The sequence below is a fragment of the Ranitomeya imitator genome, chromosome 3 (assembly GCF_032444005.1).
Source record: "Ranitomeya imitator isolate aRanImi1 chromosome 3, aRanImi1.pri, whole genome shotgun sequence".
Taxonomy (NCBI): domain Eukaryota; kingdom Metazoa; phylum Chordata; class Amphibia; order Anura; family Dendrobatidae; genus Ranitomeya; species Ranitomeya imitator.
Window position 1 is genome coordinate 197,926,044 of NC_091284.1, and position 19,568 is coordinate 197,945,611.

At 46.0% G+C, this 19,568-nt stretch overlaps 1 protein-coding gene across 1 annotated transcript in view; it reads left to right on the forward strand.

The window, feature by feature from the left end:
- The window catches only part of MOV10 (Mov10 RNA helicase), a 154,875-nt gene that overhangs the window by 119,105 nt on the left and 16,202 nt on the right, over positions 1-19,568 (forward strand). The window contains exons 14-19 of the mRNA XM_069761738.1: positions 9,199-9,296; positions 9,479-9,580; positions 9,677-9,779; positions 15,656-15,773; positions 16,721-16,912; positions 18,836-18,901. Coding sequence (XP_069617839.1) covers positions 9,199-9,296; positions 9,479-9,580; positions 9,677-9,779; positions 15,656-15,773; positions 16,721-16,912; positions 18,836-18,901 — 679 coding nt within the window. The remainder of the gene's footprint in view (positions 1-9,198; positions 9,297-9,478; positions 9,581-9,676; positions 9,780-15,655; positions 15,774-16,720; positions 16,913-18,835; positions 18,902-19,568) is intronic.

The window sequence follows — 19,568 nt, forward strand, 5'->3', positions numbered from 1 at the left end:
CCCTTCTGCAATGTGCATAATGTGTGCAGCAGGACACTCAGATTCAGCGTCGGACTGGAGTACCTTGGGTCCACCAGAGAAAAATCATTCTTGGGACCCACCATGCCGTTTAAAAATACCACACAGGATAGATCCTATATACCAGGGGGTCCCCAACTCCAGTCCTCAAGGCCCACCAACAGGTCATGTTTTCAGGATTTCCTTTGCATTGCACAGGTGATGCAATTATTACCTGGGCAAGACTAAGGAAATCCTGAAAACATGACATGTTGGTGGGCCTTGAGGACTGGAGTTGGGGACCCCTGCTATATACTACACCACACAGGAGAGCTGACCGATCCTCTATATACCACACCACACAGGAGAGCTGACAGATCCTCTATATACTACACCACACGGGAGAGCCAACAGATCCTCCATACTTGTAAGGCGGATGTCGTAAAGGTGTTACCTGAGGACCCCCGTCACCACTGTCACCTCTATTTTCCTGTGTGTCCCCTCCCCCACTGTCACCCAATATCCTGTGGGCCCCCTCCCCCACTGTGCTACGTCTATTTTCCTGTGTGTCCCCCCCACTGTGCTACCTCTATTTTCCTGTGTCTCCCCCCACTGTGCTACCTCTATTTTCCTGTGTCCCCTCCCCCACTGTCACCTCTATTTTCGTGTCCCCTCCCCCACTGTCACCTCTATTTTCGTGTGTCCCCCCCACTGTGTGTGTCCCCCCCACTGTCACCTCTATTTTCCTGTGTCCCCTCCCCCACTGTCACCTCTATTTTCCTGTGTCCCCTCCCCCACTGTCACCTCTATTTTCCTGTGTCCCCTCCCCCACTGTCACCTCTATTTTCCTGTGTATCCCCCCCCACTGTGCTACCTCTATTTTCCTGTGGGCCCCCTCCCCCACTGTTTCACCTCTATTTTCCTGTGGGCCCCCTCCCCCACTGTCACCTCTATTTTCCTGTGGGCCCCCTCCCCCACTGTCACCTCTATTTTCCTGTGGGCCCCTCCCCCACTGTCACCTATTTTCCTGTGAGCCCCCTCCCCCACTGTGTCACCTCTATTTTCCTGTGGGCCACCTCCCCCACTGTCACCTCTATTTTCCTGTGGGCCCCCTCCCCCACTGTCACCTCTATTTTCCTGTGGGCCCCTCCCCCACTGTCTCACCTCTAAATTCCTATGGGCCTAGTCAGATAGGGAAAGGGGAGCCACAGTAAAATAGCGGTGGATTGACACAATGGGGGAGGGGACCCACAAGAAAATTAGAATATCACTGTGGGCCCCCTCCATTGTGTCACCTTTTAGGATGCATGGGGCCCCCTCCCCTAACTGCCTCTGTGGCCGGAGATCTACTCAGGGTGCCGGCATCATATAGTTATTTACTTAGTCACACTGACTGCAGCCATCAGACTCCCTCTGCTCCACCGCTGATTGGGTAGGACTGCTCACCAATCACAGCACAGCTCCTTGCCTGAGCTGTGCTGTGAGCTCACACAAAGAAAACTCACGCTGATTGGCTGAATTGCAGCCAATCAGCGTTTACACTGCTGTCCAGGGCTTTGTGGATTGTGGAAGAGGAGCAAAGATCATACCCAGCACAGGAAACAGGTGACTGCGGGTCAGCTGTGTGTGCGTCTCCTCTCAGCCTCACAGTCAGCTGTTCCTCTGACTGTGCTGGCTGAAGTGGGGGTCGGCATACACAGCTCTCCTGGCAGAGTAATGGCAGCGGCAGCAGGTGATGTGAAGGAGCTGCTCCTGCACTTCCCATCACCTGTGCAGTCTGCCAGCTGTGCCGACTATACAATAAAGTGCGCACTGCTGTGCGCACGCTATGAGCATGATGCAGGGCAGGCACAAATTAAGGAGACAGGAGCTGGGGGCGGGGCCCACCGGAGGATTCTCCGATGTCCCGGTTCCCCAGTCCGACCCTGCTCAGATTACCGTAGTTGCTGGAGCTCCCTAGTCTTCTGTCACTCCGGCTCCCGATCCATAGATCTCACAAAACACTCCAGACTCGTTCATTTCAAATAGTTCAACTTTAGTTGACTTTACCTGTCTTCCCGGCAACCTCCTATTCTTCCTGGCAGTCTCTGCCTCGTATCTGGCAACCTCTGCCTCGCTTCTGGCAACCTCTGCCTCGCTTCTGGCAATCTCTGCTCGTCCTGGACAATCTCCGTCCCATCTGTGCTTTTAGTCCCACCAGCTTCCTACCATTCACCTGGTCCGGCTTCAGGGCCGTATTTAGAGTTTCTGCTGCCCTGGGCACTTTTAGTGCCGCCTCCCCCTTTGGTGAGTATAACACTATCGGCAGTGACTTTGCCATAAATCGCTGATGTGAAAGTAGCCTTTTGCAACAGATCCCTGCAGTTTTTCCACATCTGCCGCGTAACGGATCACTTACGGCAACACTGCGTTCGGCCTCATTCATTCCCTATGAGACTTGCGGACATGTGCGGCACTTGTGGTTTTGCCGCGATCCGGCAAATGTGGTACTTGCAGCAATGGAAAAAACACTGCTAGCAGTGTTTTTTGTATCATCGCAAGTGCAAAACCACAATTGCCGCACATGTCCGCAAGTAGCCATCACTGCCTGTCCCTGCACCTTGCTAGCTCATCCCTAACCATCCCACTCTGAACTAAAACTACACTATAAAGCTTTAGAAAAACAATTAACTGACATATTCCTATAATAATGAGGGCTCCAGGCTACGGCGTAGACTAGGACGGGCAGTCTCCGGGTCTCCATTCTCTCTGTGCACACCCTCAGTCCCTGCCTCACTGCCTGTGCTGTACTGTGCACAGACCTCCCTCTACCGGACCCGGTAATCACCGCTCGCAGTAGCATACCGGCAGAGGTGTATCTAGGTTTTCTGGCACCAGGGGCAAGAATTCATTTTCTCGCCCCCCCTCCCCCCCAAGGACATATGCGATTTGCACACTCAGTCATGTACCGACAAGCCGCTCTCCCTAATGCTCTCAATGTTTAGTGAAAAACTGAGAGAAGCGGGAAGAGAAGCTCGTTGTCACAGGACCATGAGTATAAAAGTCGCATATGAGTGAAGTGTCCATGTAACGACTACTGGAACCTGCAGAGCTGAATCCTGACATCGCAGCTTCTGAATTCTCACAGCTAATGCACTGCACACTTTTAGGATTCTCCCTTGCCGGTGGACAGTCATGTCAGCACAAGTGGAGCGCCCCCAGACGCAGGGCCGCAGGGTGTTCTCGGTACCGGTCCTCTCTGTCTCGGTGCTGGGGTTGTCACGGTGGCTGGACCCGGTCCGTGACCCTGCTAAAGGGCGTCCAATGAAAGGGTGATGTAGTAATCGTGACGCCACCTGTGGTATTCGGTCAGGGGGACCGACGCTGCTTAGGGGTCCGCTGGGGGTGATGGAATGGCAGCTAGATGGTATACCTTCCCACAGGTGAAGTATATCCCCAGGGCTTCCCAGTAGTGTAGGTGGTGATGGTGTGAGGCGCAGTTAATAACGAGGACACAGGGTTGCAGTCTCTTTACCTTTTTACTGAAGACTTCGGGATCCGCAATCCAGAGCACTGCTAACTAGGCTGGCTGAGTCCGGCCGGTCCGAAGGCACATCCAGGGTTCCCTTTGCAGGTGGAAATCTGTGCCTACCAACTAGCGCCTGTGTGTTGTAGTTCTTCCCTGCTGAGCATTCGGGATAGTCCTCACAACTTTCGTATCTGTTCTTTCTCTTTCTCTCCATCCCCCAAGTTTATATCTGGATAGGACGAACCCATTTGATGGGAAGGCTTGGAGCTATTCTGGGACCCTAGAGACGCCCCTCTCCAACTTTGCCCCCTATGTCTGCTTAGGTGATGTAAGGTAGACAGCCAACCTAAAATCAACTGTCCTGCCGCTGTTTGAAGTAATGCTTGAAGTCCGTTACTTCCTCGGCGTTCCGGCCACCGGCTACGCGCCTCAGTAGGATGTTGCCGTTCTCGGGGCACGACTCCTACTGGTTATCTCCTTGTGCTGCGATTTCGTTTCTCACTTCTCCACAATATCCTTCGCTTTGTGTCCTTCCTTAGGATGCCGCCACAAGGTAGTGCAGGCGCGGCTCCGTACGTTCTGTCCATTCTGCTACGTACCTGCCAGGAACCCACCCCTGACAGGTCCTCCCTGGAGCACTCCCAGGCTGCGTTCTGTTCTAACTTCCTATCCAACCCCCAGTTTTACCAGTGTGAGGAGTGGCCTAATCCATAGTGCCTTTTGCTCCCCCTGGTGGCCGGAGTGTGAAGTGTAATGTGTGACTGTGATACGTGGTCAGGTGAACTCCTTTAGTGCAATCAGACATAACATCACTCCCCTTAGCGGCAGAGCGACATTACTGCAACAACCAGGACTCTGGGCCGCTGCACTCAGCCCCCCCCCCACCCCCAAAAAACCCCCACTCCCCCCTGGTTAAATCCAGTACTCCCGGACTGGGAAAAGAAGCACAACAATACATGTTAGGAAAAAGACATACAAAATTTTGAAATGCTATAAATAAGTAAAGGTAACAATGCTTCCCTTTATGGGAGGTGAGGTCACTTGAACGTTATATCCTCATTAGAATGGTCCTGATAAGCTAGTGACCGCCTGCACGACACTCAGCCTGGCGCCCCTTCTTGCCGAAGCAACCTTATCCCCACGGCTAGGGTTGAGCGACTCTTACTTTTTTAGGGTCGAGTCGGGTTTCGCGAAACCCGACTATCTCTAAAGTCGAGTCGAGTGAAATCGGCCGATTATGGCGAAAAGTCGGGGATCGACCGAAACACGAAACCCAATGCAAAGTCAATCGGAATTTTTTTTATTTATTTTCTTTCTCTCTCTCTCTCTCTCTCTCTCTCTCTCTCTCTCTCTCTCTCTCTCTCTCTCTCTCTCTCTCTCTCTCTCTCTCTCTCTCTCTCGTTTGGAGTCAGACTGTTTGAGGGTGTGCACAGGTGTCTTTTTATACTGATACCAAGTTTAAACAGGTGCCATTACTACAGGTAATGAGTGGAGGAAAGAGGAGACTCTTAAAGAAGACGTTGCAGGTCTGTGAGAGCCAGAAATCTTGATTGTTTGTTTCTGACCAAATACTTATTTTCCACCATAATATGCAAATAAATTGTTAAAAAAACAGACAATATGATTTTCTGGATTTTTTTTTCTCAGTTTGTCTCCCATAGTTGAGGTCTACCTATGATGTAAATTACAGACGCCTCTCATCTTTTTAAGTGGTGGAACTTGCACTATTGCTGACTGACTAAATACTTTTTTGCCCCACTGTAGCAAGGAGGACTTTGTGGCAGTATGGGGGACCTGGGCAAGCCATAAGGTTCCCGTGTTTGTGTGTGTGTGTGATGGATTGTATATTATGTATTATGCCATTACAGATGATTTTTAACTATCTTGGGCAACTAATATCTCGCATGCATGTCCAGTCCTGAGGTTGAAAATGTACACGCAACTTTGTAGCACAACAGTTTGTGCGTTGCCAGACTAAGGCTACTTTCACACTAGCATCGTTACGGGGCCATCGCCATGCATCGTCCCAATGTACCAACGCAGATTGTGAACGTAATGCACAACGGGGGCAGCGGATGCAGTTTTACAGCGCATCCGCTGCCCCATTGTAATGTCCGGGGAGGAGGGGGCGGAGTTTCGGCCATGCATGCGCGGTCGAAAATGGCGGACTCGACGCACAAAAAAAAGTTACATGTAATGTTTTTTTGTGCCGAGGGTCCGCCAAAACACGACGCATCCGTCGCACGACGGATGCGACGTGTGGCCATACGTCGCAATGTGTCACTAATGCAAGTCTATGGAGAAAAAACGCATCCTGCGGGCACATTTGCAGGATGCGTTTTTTCTCCAAAACAACGCATTGCGACGTACGCCAGAAAACGCTAGTGTGAAAGTAGCCTTAAGGTACCGTCACACTTTAGCGACGCTGCAGCGATACCGACAACGATCCGGATCGCTGCAGCGTCGCTGTTTGGTCGCTGGAGAGCTGTCACACAGACCGCTCTCCAGCGACCAACGATCCCGAGGTCCCCGGTAACCAGGGTAAACATCGGGTAACTAAGCGCAGGGCCGCGCTTAGTAACCCGATGTTTACCCTGGTTACCAGCGTAAAAAAACAAACAGTACATACTTACATTCAGCTGTCTGTCCCTTGCCGTCTGCTCCTGCACTGACTGCTGGCCGTAAAGTGAAAGCAGAGCACAGCCACAGCGGTGAGTCACACAGCGGTGACTCACCGCTGTGCTGTGCTTTCACTTTCACTTTACGGCCAGCAGTCAGTGCAGGAGCAGACGGCAAGGGACAGACAGCTGAATGTAAGTATGTACTGTTTGTTTTTTTACGCTGGTAACCAGGGTAAACATCGGGTTACTAAGCGCGGCCCTGCGCTTAGTTACCCGATGTTTACCCTGGTTACCAGCGAAGACATCGCTGAATCGGCGTCACACACGCCGATTCAGCGATGTCAGCGGGACCTCAACGATCAAAAAATGGCCCAGGCCATTCCGACACGACCAGCGATCTCACAGCAGGGGCCTGATCGCTGGTACGTGTCACACATAGCGAGATCGCTACTGAGATCGCTGTTGCGTCACAAAACTTGTGACTCAGCAGCGATCTCGCTAGCGATCTCGCTATGTGAGACGGGGGCTTTAGAACTAAGTAAAAACCTTATTTAACCCAAGGTCACAGCAAATATTTACCCAGTGGCTCAAAAGTAATTGTCCTTCGATTGTCCAGTTAGCAGATTTTGGGTCTTTTTTATTTTTTTATTTTATTGTCGCTTATGAATTGGACATTGTAGTAAAAAATTAGCAAAATCTTCTAACAGAGATGAGTGAAGAAATAAAATTACCCATCATGTCAGCACACATGCACTGATGACCCACTCAATTCTAAGCCTTTATTTTCATGATTCCAGTGATGATTCACCCCTTCAGTGATGTTTGTGTACCTTGATATCTGCAATCTTACATCTTATTATGGAGAAATCCACGTTTTTCGTATATGCGTATATACTCGAGTATAAGCCGAGATTTTCAGCCCAAATTTTTGGGCTGAAAGTGCCCCTCTCGGCTTATACTCGAGTCAAGGTGGGTGGCAGGGTCGGGGGGTGAGGGCGCTGAGGCATACTTACCTGCTTTCAGCGATCCTGACGCTCCCCCTGCCGTCCCACGGTCTTCGGTGCTGCAGTTCTTCCACTGTTCAGCGGTCACGTGGGATCGCTCATTAGAGAAATGAATAGGCGGCTCCACCTCCCATAGGGGTGGAGTCGCCTATTCATTTCTCTAATCAGCGGTGCCGGTGACCGCTGATAGAGGAAGAAGCTGCGGGAGCAGGTAAGTATCGCATATTTACCTGTCCCCGTTCCAGCCGCCGGGCGCCGCTCTGTCTTCCCGGCGCCACTCCCCTCTGACTGTTCAGGTCAGAGGGCGCGATGACGCATATAGTGTGCGTGGCGCCCTCTGCCTGATCAGTCAGTGCGGAGAGACACCGGGACCGGACGCCGGGAGCTGCAAGCAAGAAAGGTGAGTATGTGTTTTGTTTTTGTTTTTTATTGCAGCAGCAATGGCAGAGCTTTCAATGGAGCATCTATGGGGAAATATGAACGGTGCAGAGCATATATGGGGCACAGCTATGGGGAGATATGAACGGTGCAGAGCACTATATGGGGCACAGCTATGGGGAAATATGAACGGTGCAGAGCACTATATGGCAGCTATGGGGAAATATGAACGGTGCAGAGCACTATATGGCAGCTATGGGGAGATATGAACGGTGCAGAGCACTATATGGCAGCTATGGGGAGATATGAATGGTGCAGAGCACTATATGGCACAGATATGGGGAAATAATGATCTATTTTTATTTTTGAAATTCACCGGTAAATGCTGCATTTCCACCCTTGGCAAAATTAGGGGGGTCGGCTTATACTCGGGTCGGCTTATACTTGAGTATATACAGTAAATGAGCTGTTCAGGACTATTGGCCAGAAACTGATCTGCAAGAGAATCTGCCTCCAGTGATTATTTTAGATGAAAGGAAGAGTTACCAGTGTAAGACATGTAACTAAGGCTGCTTTCACACATCAGGTTTTTTCTTTCAGGCACAATCCGGATCCGTTTTTTTCCCATAGAGCGTTTCATCCGTTTTGTGCCGGTTCCGTCCCTTCAGGCTATTTTGCCGGACACAAAAAACGTCTCCTGCAACATTTTTTTGTGTCCGGCGAAAAAGCCTGAAGGGACATTTCCAGCAATAAACGCATGGAACTGATGTGTGAATGAATGTTTCCGACGCCACACTCTCTCACACTCTCTCACACTCTCTCACACTCTCTCACACTCTCTCACACTCTCTCACACTCTCTCACACTCTCTCACACTCTCTCACACTCTCTCACACTCTCACCAGGTAGTCAAAAACCATGCGCAGTACAGAGAGCCGGATCCAGCTAAAAAAACAGATCCGCTGCATCAGTTTTTCACAATTTACGCCGGATCCGTTTTTTTAGCAAATTTGCCGGATTTAGCCTGAAACCAAAAACCTGATGTGTGAAAGCAGCCTAGAACAGAACAGGAGAACTGAACTTGTCACATTTTCTGCAGCTCTCTGAGCTCTGCTGTATTGCAACACTATTACAACCCTGCCTGACTGTGAAATGGAAGCTGAAGCACTGATGTGCCAGTTATAACACAGATCTGAGATCACAAGAGCAGAGAGGTATTAAATACACTGTTAATGCCTCTTTTCATGTAAAATAACCTTTGTAGGAAGATTCTCATGCAGCAGACCAGTGCCGATCCATAGCTTGGAACAGCTCATTTACATATAAGAAAAATGATGATTTCTCTGGAATGAAACGGCAGATGACAGATTTTGAAATGTCATTTTATTCAGATTCCTATGACCTGCATGCCCATATAGACTGCATAGGCGGGTTTATCCTACTGACCGATCCCCTTTAAATGGAATGTATCCTCCAAAAATGTACATAACTTTCAGAAGGTTTGTAGAATGGGTTGTTTAGAAAATTTGTATTTATAATAAAGATCATCTTATCTTGGCCAGAGTGGAGAACATTGAAATAGATTGCATCTCACTCTGGAGGTCTTGTCTTTTTTTGTGGCTTCTCAACGAGTAGATTGTGAACAACCTCTTTTAATGAAAGTCTCATTCTGCAATCTTGTATTTTCCAGGCTTGCATCTGCAAAATTCCCATCTGGTCACTTTTCCCATGTGTTTATTGATGAATCCGGACATGCAGTAGAGCCTGAGTGTGTAATAGCTGTCGCAGGTATCGGAATATTCATCAGTGAACTCTTTTCATGCTGTACATGTACCTAGTAATCATTATATTACATGGATGCCCAGTTATAGTCGAACTCTAAAATTACATTCTTTGTAAGTGATCTTTGTAGCAAAAATGTCCATAAATAAGGCCAAATGTTACTAACTTCAACATTTCCTCAATTTTAGGTATTCTGGATGTGATGAAAGGAGGGCAGTTGGTTCTGGCTGGTGATCCAAAGCAGCTTGGCCCAATATTAAGGTCTCCATTTGCCATTGATCATGGATTAGGTGAGCACCTATAATCTTATGTGGTTCTCTGCAAATCCTAATAATGGGCACAATCTGTAATTTTAAAGCTGTGGTGTTTCACGTTTTGTTTTGCAGCTATGTCTTTGCTTGAAAGATTGATGACTCAAAATCCACTTTATGGAAAATCCAGCGGGTCTTACGATGCCAAGTTTGTCACAAAGTTGCTGCAAAATTACAGGTCTGTGCTGTGATCTATTTTTTTCCCCCTCTTTTAGGTCATGTTCCTATGATGGGTGTTTTGATGTTGCAGATTTTCTGCAGTATCTCTGCACCTATCCACTAAGGCTATGTGACACACTGAGTATTTGCATCAGATTTCTCTGCACCAAAAAAAGTCTTGGCAGGAAAAACACAGGGTAAAATATACACATTTTTGCTACAATTTTATCTCCATTTTTACCTACTTTTTTTTTTCTTAATTTGAATCTGTGAATAATGCTGAAATGAACCCCAGATGGAAAGACTTAAGGGGAAAAACGCACCATGACCTTGAGATTTTAGAAATATCATTCGCTTTGCGTTTACTGTAAACAAAAAAAATTAAAAATTAAAAAAACATAATTTTTTATGTTAAAATATAAAGCGACCAAGAGCAGTAGCCCTGGTCAAGCTGCTGCCCTATAACATCCTGGCACTTTACGGACAATGGGTGTATCAGTCCCAATGTGCTGTCAGGTATGGGGTGCATCACACTCGCTTGTAAGCCGCAAGCCTCCGCTGTTTCCAGGCCTCCATCTTCAGGAGCCACTGCTCATAACTTGGGGGACACCCAGTTTCTTTTAACTAACAAAAGTTTACTTGATAGTTCACATTCCACGGAATGTAACACCCAGTATCGGGCACAAAACGTCTTAGTACGTTTTCAGCATTACTATTCGTGTCTCCTGAACTATCCCTACGTCTACTGGTTTTGTCAGCCCCAGGATTTCCTTTCCACAGTGCACCCTGGATTCATTACCTTCCCTTCACTAGGTTCCGCGTCCATTGTCCTCTGTACGTCGGAGAATAAGGCACTTTTCAAAGTATCTGTATCAAGCCTTGAGCGCTGGACGTTGCAAGAATGTCCGCAAGCGATTCCATTAAGGTGTCCCACTGCCCGAACAATAGATTTTTACTGGTGCTAGCATCCCACTGCACTTGAATTTGACCATGGTTAACGCATTTCCTATCTGACTGCCTACAAGGAAGCAGACTCTTTTTACTGGGGCATTCCTTTCCCTCTATGGGCTAGTTCCAAACTTTAACTATGTCTGTCCCTACCATATGAAGTTGGGAAGATCATATTCACAGTATTATGCATTACAGTTTCTGTCAAAACGTATTACACCTATGAAGAATTCCTGCTGCATATGATGCATATTGTACTAACACCTATCACTCTATACATCATTCACTAAATATATTACACTTAAATTGCTTACCAAGTCTATCTTCTGTCCTAAATCCTAACCTATGCCTCTCCTACTGTACACTAAACATTACTATATACATATAATATATTGTTACAGTCATCGTTGAAAGTGTTTCAATGTAGAAAAAATGGTCTGCACTCAAAATTTAAAGGAGAGGTGCAGGAGGAGTGGGTCGTAATCCCAATGCATACAATAAGGAAAATCCATTGCACTCTCTCAAAAACTGATATTTTGCAAAGTAATTTTAATGATTAGCATATATACATAAGATTAATCAGATGGGGTTCATAAGCGACAATATAAAGGAGGTTTCGACCTATCCCGGGTCTTTGTCAATCTCAGAGAATATCTGAATCACTTGAATGAAGGGTGTAGAAGCACAGGCTTATGTTATTTGTGGATTGCACACTGCAATGGCACAGGACACGCCACAATTACCAATACTCAGTCAAATAGATAGTCTAGGCCAGGGGTGGGGAACCTTCTTCCAGCTGGGGGCCATTTGGAAACTTCTACCTTCATTCGGGGGCCACACAAAAATGATCACCTTGAAAATTACCCCGGTATATTTAGTCAAACAATTAATTACGGTAACACACCCTTAATGTGATGGCTGGAGCTGTTTCTCTTTGGTACAGCTGTCATGTTAGGTGATACTGATCATGTTGCTTTTCCAGGTTTGTGTCGGCCAGGAGAGCAGTCAACTTTTTGTCATAATAAGTTTTGTAAAACATTTACATCACCATAGGAGACGCTGGGACTACTGTATATACATCACATAGGAGACGATGGGACTGCTGTATATACACCACATAAGAGACGATGGGACTGCTGTATAAGCATCACATAGGAGACACTGTGACTGCTGTCTATACATCACAGAGGAGATGCTGAGACTGCTGTATGTATATCACATGGAGGACGCGGAAATAGCTGTACATACATCACACAGGAGATGCTGGGACTGCTGAATATACATCACATAGGAGACGCAGGAACTGCTGTATATACATAACATAGGAAATATTGACACTGCTGTATATGCATCACAGGAGACTCTGGGGTCATATAAATTACAGGAGGGGCTGAGAGGGCATATACATCACAGGTGATGCAGGGACATATTCATAACCAGGGAGGCTGGGGGGGAATAGACATCAATGAGGGGATATATACATCACTAGGAAGCACAGGCCGCACTGGGGTGTATATATATATATATATATATATATATATATATATATATATATATATATATATATATATATATATATATATATATATATTATTATAGTCTCTATCCCTGGGGGAATATACATCACTGGTGGAGTCGCATACATCACTGGGGGCTATATACATCACAGGTGGGGGATATACAGCACTGGGGGCGATATACAGTATTCAGCGGGATATACAACACTTCTGGGGAATATACATATCACTTAGGGCACAAACAGCACTTGGGGAGGGGGATATACATCACTGGAGGACAGGCATCACTGGGGAGGCCGTTATGACCTGGTGGTCAGGACAATAATGGACCTGGTGGTTAAGAGCACACGGAATGACCTGATAGTTACTGATAATAAAGGACGAGCTCTGGGACGTGGGAACTCTGCTGACCGCAATCCCTAAACCTATCAACCACACTAGAAATAGCGGTGGATTGCGCCTAACGCTCCCTATGCAACTCGGCACGGCCTAAGAAACTAGCTAGCCCTGAAGATAGAAAAATAAAGCCTACCTTGCCTCAGAGAAATTCCCCAAAGGAAAAGGCAGCTCCCCACATATAATGACTGTGAGTAAAGATGAAAATACAAACACAGAGATGAAATAGATTAAGCAAAGTGAGGCCCGACTTACTGAACAGACCGAGGATAGGAAAGGTTACTTTGCGGTCAGCACAAAAACCTACAAAGAGACCATGCAGAGGGCGCGAAAAGACCCTCCGCACCGACTCACGGTGCGGAGGCGCTCCCTCTGCGTCCCAGAGCTTCCAGCAAGCAAGACAACAAATTAAATAGCAAGCTGGACAGAAAAATAGCAAACCAAAGAAATACAAGCTGGAACTTAGCTTCTGATGGGAAGACAGGTCACAAGAACGATCTAGGAGTGAACTAGACCAATACTGGAACACTGACAGGTGGCATGGAGCAAAGATCTAAGTGGAGTTAAATAGAGCAGCAGCTAACGAATTAACCTCGTCACCTGTGGAAGGAAACTCAGAAACACCCACCAGAGGAAGTCCATGGACAGAACCAGCCGAAGTACCATTCATGACCACAGGAGGGAGCCCGACAACAGAATTCACAACAGGAGGCACACAGATCACTGGATGGGGTTCATAGAGCACCGGAGGGACACAGATCATGGGGGGCACAGAGATCACGGGGGAGCACAAAGATCACGGGGAGGCACAGAAATCACTGGGGGTGGCACAAAGATCACAGGGGGCACAGAAATCACAGAAGGGCACAAAGCTGAGGGGCACAAATCACGGAGGGGTACATAGCTGGAGGGGACAGATCACAGGAAGCACAAATATCACAAGGGTACATAGCAGGGGGCACATGGATCACAGGGGGCAGTAATCTGGGAGCCTCAGATCACAGGGGTGCATATAGCTTGGGGGCACAGATCACAGGGGGCATATAGCTGGTGGGCACAAATCACAGGGGGTATATAGCTGAGGGGGCAGAGATCACAGGGGGAACAGATCACAGGGGGCACATAGCTGGGGGGCAGAGATCACAAGGGGCACAGATCACATGGAAGCACAAATATCACAGGGGGTACAAAGCTGGGGGCACAGGGATCACAGGGGGGCAGAAATCTGGGAGCCTCAGATCACAGGGGTGCATATAGCTGGGAGGGCACAGATCACAGGGGGCATATAGCTGGGGGCAGAGAGATCACGGGGGAACAGGGCTCACAGGGGGCACATTGCTGAGGGGAGACAGTTCACAGGGGTGCATATAGCTGGGGGGCACAGATCACAGGGGACATGTTGCTGGGGGGTACAGGGATCACAGGGGGGCATATAGCGGGGGGCACAGATATCATAGGGGGAGGGAACAAAGCTGGGGCCACAGATCACAGGGGGAGCCAGATCACAAGGGGGCATATAGTTGGAGGGCACAGAGATCACATGGGGGCACAGAGATTACACATCACATGGCTGAGGGGCACAGATCACCTGGCACAGAAATTACCAACAGACGGGCACAGAGCTGCCGGCACAGAGATCGCTCTGGACTCTCTGGCAGCAGCTCCTCTTCCGGGTCAGGATGACGAGAGAGCATTGGGTGGTAACCCCGCCCAGCCTGGAGCTAACCCCACCCACCCCGATGACCTAATCATTCATGTTCAGGCAGCATTCTGTAATGAACACTGTGTGCACTTGGGGTTAAAGGGCCGGCAGCTGGCAGGATACGGCTCCCGCCCAAGCATTGCGGACTCCGGGGACCTGCTCGCAGGCCGTATGTGGCCCGTGAAGCAGAGGTTTCCCACCCCTGGTCTAGGCAATCCCCAAATAAAACAAGCCTGTATTTTTACACTCTGTATTAAAGCGATTCAGATATTCCGTGACCTTGACAAAGAATCGGGACGGGTCGAAACATCCTTATGTATATATGCTAATCAATAAAATTACCTTGCAAAACATCAATTTTTCTGAGTGTGGCGGATTTTCTTTCTTGTTGGCACCCTTGAAATGGTTCCGGAAAATTATTGCAATTACACGTTTATTTCCTTTTGTGTGTATTGGAACAACACAAAGAAAAATGAAGGAAAAAAGGGCAAATTTGACACATTTTCACATACGACTCCCAAAATGGGCCAGACAAAATTGTTGGCACTTAATTATTTCAAGCATGTGATGCTCATTTAAGCTCACCTGTGACATAGAGAACAGAAAGAGAAGAGAACTGTCTGAGAACTTGAGAACCAAAATTGTTGAACAGGATCAACAATCTCAAGGTTACAAGTCCATCTCCAGAGATCTTGATTATTTTGTGCACCGTCGACAAAGGAACACCAAGACATTTACAACCCATGGCACTGTAGCTAATCCGGATGTGGATGTCTGAGAAAAATTGAAGAAAGGTTGCAACTCGGGATAGTCCAAATGTTAGATAAGCAGCCCCAATTTAGCTATCTTGCAGGCTCAGGGTGCATCCGTGACAGTGTGAACTATCCATTGACATTTGAATGAAATAAAACGCTATGACAGAAGACCCATGAGGACCCCACTGCTGACAGAGACATAAAAAAATTAGACTGCAGTTTGCCAAAATGTATGGAAGTCAAAATTCTCCTGGGAAAGCATCTTGTGGACAGATGGGATCAAGATGAAGCTTATTGTTAAAGCACATCATCTTACTATTTAACGCAAACTGAATGAGAAAAGATCACAGTACCCTACAGTCTAATATAGTGGAGGTTCAAAGATGTTTTGGAGTTGCTTTGCTGCCTCTGGCACTAGGTGTCTTGACTTGTGCACAAGGCATCATCATAAAAAAAAAAGTAGGAAAAATTATAGTCCAACAAGTAGTTAGGGAATTGTGTACTGTTTTAACTTTTTCCATGTTGTTCGTTTTTGCCTATGTATATTCTTGGTAATGATAAAATCCATTTTAACTAGGTCTCATCCTGACATTCTCTCTGTTCCTAATGAACTTTTCTATGATAATGAGCTGCAAGTCAAGGCTGATGAAATGGTCACACATGCATACTGCCACTGGGAGAAGCTGCCGAAAAAGGTAAGCCTTACTTTTTTATTTAAAGAATAGGGGAAAAAAAGATTTTCTAACTATATAGAAGCTTTTACTTAGGATAACTTTTTACACTGTGATGGATTCTACGAAATAACTCAAAGCATCAAATCCACATTGCCCACCACTGATATATGTGAATTATGGATAGTTGCATGACCGCTGTATACTGGTTTCTATTGATGATGTCTGCTTTAGGGATTTCCTTTCAGGAGATCATTTAACGTGGTCCAAGGAGTGCCTTGCTTAAAGAGTTTTTCCCACAAACAAAAAGATCATTTTTATCAATAGATCTCGGAATAATAATAATTTCCACAATTGGATGTTTTGTTTTTTTAAATGTTCCTGTGCTGAGATTATCTTATAAATGTGTCCCTGCTGTGTACTGTGTAATGGCCGAGTCTGACCGTACAGGAACATGGTCTGATCATACCACAGCTCCTCGGCAGGAAAGGGAGAGTAAAAGAGAGTATACAGACATTACCGCATGGGATCGCAATTTTGTGATGTAAAACATGTCACTGACAAATTTTAAACAATGTTTTACTTCAATGCTTCAAAGAGAGAATAATTTGCAATCCCATGCTGTAATGTCTGTATACTTCCCTCCAGCCAGGACCTGTGGTATGAGCAGACCATGTTCCTGCACAGTCAGACACAATCATTACATAACACATAGCAGGAACACATATATACTGTAAGATTATTTCCGCACAGAAACATTTAATTTAAACCCATCCAATTGTGAAAATTATTATTATTCCAAGAGCTATTGATTAAAATTAAGTTTTGTTCTTGAGAAACCCCAGGAGATTGAGTTGGCAAGTAAGGGTTACAATAGTCTGCTTTGTCAAATAAAGAGAAAACAGAGAAAGTATTAGAATATAGCAAACATTGTTTATTGTTTACGTTTTGTGCAATATTAATTTTTACAGAACTTTCCGATCATATTCCATCATGTGATGGGAAAAGATGAACGAGAAGGCAACAGCCCATCTTTCTTCAATGTATTTGAGATACAGGTGCTGATGTCTTATCTCCACGATTTACTAGAGACACAAGGAAAAAAAGGTGTAGCCAAGCTCTCGCCCACAGAAATAGGCATCATTACTCCTTACAGAAAGCAGGTACAGTTTACATCATTTTAAATGTATGTTTATATTCTAGAAGAGTATCTTCGTTTTCTCAATAGGGACATTACTCGCCTATTCCTTATATTGAAAGCTGGTAACTTCAGATTGCTAGAAACAATGTCCTAAAGACCTCTACTATAACAGCCCAATAAATGTTTAGCACTTTTTTATTGTATGTGGCATGTAGTTGACACATAAAGATCACGTGGCAAAAACACAGGCATCAACATTTGATGAATATTCACCCGTGTGCCAGCAAGTAAGGCCGACTGCAGTACTTGACTCTACAGAGACTATTCAGGGGGAACGTCCATATCCCCACATTCTGTATTAGCTTTTAGGAGACTCTTATCCTTTCATCAGGCATGAGCAGTTACCCCTCCCAAACAGGGTATGTGGCACACCCTTAAGAGACTATATGAATTTGGATAGTGTGCTACTTCCTTTTGAAGCCAACCAATGAATACCAGATTCGTAGTGAATGTATGAAAATAATTGCACACCAAAAGGTATATGGAGATGCTGAACTAAGATTTATTCTGAATATCTCATATCCACAGATTACACTGCAGTCAGTATGGAGAAAAAGTAACTTTTCCGGTAAATATCCTTCATTGGACATGTCCGCAGTGGGAAATACTCTCAAAATTAGGCCGAGGTCACATTGATGTATAGCATCCAATGCAAGATGCCAATGACACTTTGCTCAAACTCTGCTACAAGTGTGAGCCGATCTTATGCTACTATAAGTCAATCTTCTCACATGCAAGAATTGCATCTTACATCACAGGTGAGGAGAAGGAGAAGTTAATCTCTCCATCCACTCCATTGCCGGTCTTGGCAAATATCGGACTGCACTTGGATTTTTATTTTTATTTTTTACATTTTTTTTATTTATTTATTTTCCATGCCGAACCTGCATGGGAGAAAAATTGCAGATGTGCTCTCCCTCATTGAATAACACTGGTCAGAGTGCAGTGCAAGATTTTGTCGCATTGCACTCCTCCATATTATACGCCAGTGTGAGCGAGCCCTTAGAATGTTTCAGGATTTGAGGTGGGTTTCCCCAGAGCAAAGAGGCAAACCAGGACCAAGTATTGTGACACACCACTCACTTTACACAATACTTGGTCCTGATTTGCCCACTGCAAATCCTGAATCATTCTAATTTTCTTTCAAGGTTTCAGCTTTACTGCAGCCCAGGGACGCTGTGAGTGACAGCTCAGCTGCCCTATGGGATCTGGAGTATGCTGGACGGTCAGAGTTGAGTGACAGTCCAATCATCCAATCTGATGCTGGGGGTGTGCTGGACTGTTAACATTTTGACTTGAGCAGCCCTGCTGCTGAATCTGGCCGAGCTTACAGGCTTTTCCTCAGGTGCCTCCCATCCTTGGCATTTTGCTAGATTTTTAGCTGGCTAGCAGTGAGCAGTCCAGTGTCATCTGTATCTTCGCTTAGTTTGGAGTGTGCTTAGCTCTGTGCCTGATTGAGTCTTATTCTCTGATCTTGTTGCCGAACCTAGGAATTGTCGTGACCATTTGTGTGGATTATCCCTTCTGCTCCTGACATTCTGACTTCAGGTACCTGACCCCGGACATGGCCACTGACTATTCATTTATCTTACTCACTAGTCTTGCCATACCCTCCTGGCATTTGATCCCGGACTGCTACCTGACCACATCTTTGTCTTTGTAGTGACTCTGTGTCCCAATTTCCCACTGCAGACATGTCTATTGAAGGATATTTACCCCAAAAGTTACATATTTTCTAAATTGACTGCTGCGTGATCTGTCAATCTGATATATTCTGAATAAATTCTAATTAAGCATCTCCATATTCCCATTGTGGTGGGCAGTTACCTTCTTCTAAAAGAAGTTCATCGTATTCCTTGTAAATTATGTAATTCTTATCCTTCAGGTAGAAAAAATTCGGAAAGCAGTTGGTAAAGAATTCCACGCTGTTACCGGTATTAAAGATCTTAAGGTAGGATTGTATATGCACATCTATATTTCCACAAACCAAATGCAATATTTGGCCACACATGTTCATGCAATATAAATGTAAAATATGAATTTTGACACGTTACATTGCTAGACCATTATTTGATAGAAACTTTAACGTTTTCTCTTTACATATTTACATACAATGCAACGATTATTTCACCGATCCTTGAATCCTCAACACCTATAATATATTAGTTCTATTTTATTATGCCAAATAGTGTTCCTAAACTTTTAGTTGAGCTGTCCATTACTAGGACAACCCCTTCTCAGTCTTAAGGTTTGCCCCTGTTTAAAATAAAAACACTTATACTCCCCTCCAATGCTGCCACCGTTTCTGCGGTGTCAACCTCGTTACCCCTGGGAACGCGAGTGCTAGGTCAGTCACACAAGCCCTGCGTCCAATCAGCACCAGCTTAACTGACACCGCCTTTTGGACATATAGGCAAATAACAGGAAGCAAAGTTCTCACTTCCTCCTTTACCCAACTGCCTTAAGAAGGGTCCTTGATTCTCAGTGCTGCTTTTTTTTTCTATGGCACTGAGGATTAAGTAAGTTGGATGAAAATGAATTCAGTGTTGACCCCAGCTGAGGACGTTTCTAGATGGTTAACAGAGTGGGATCCCATTTTAACCCGATCTGAACACCGC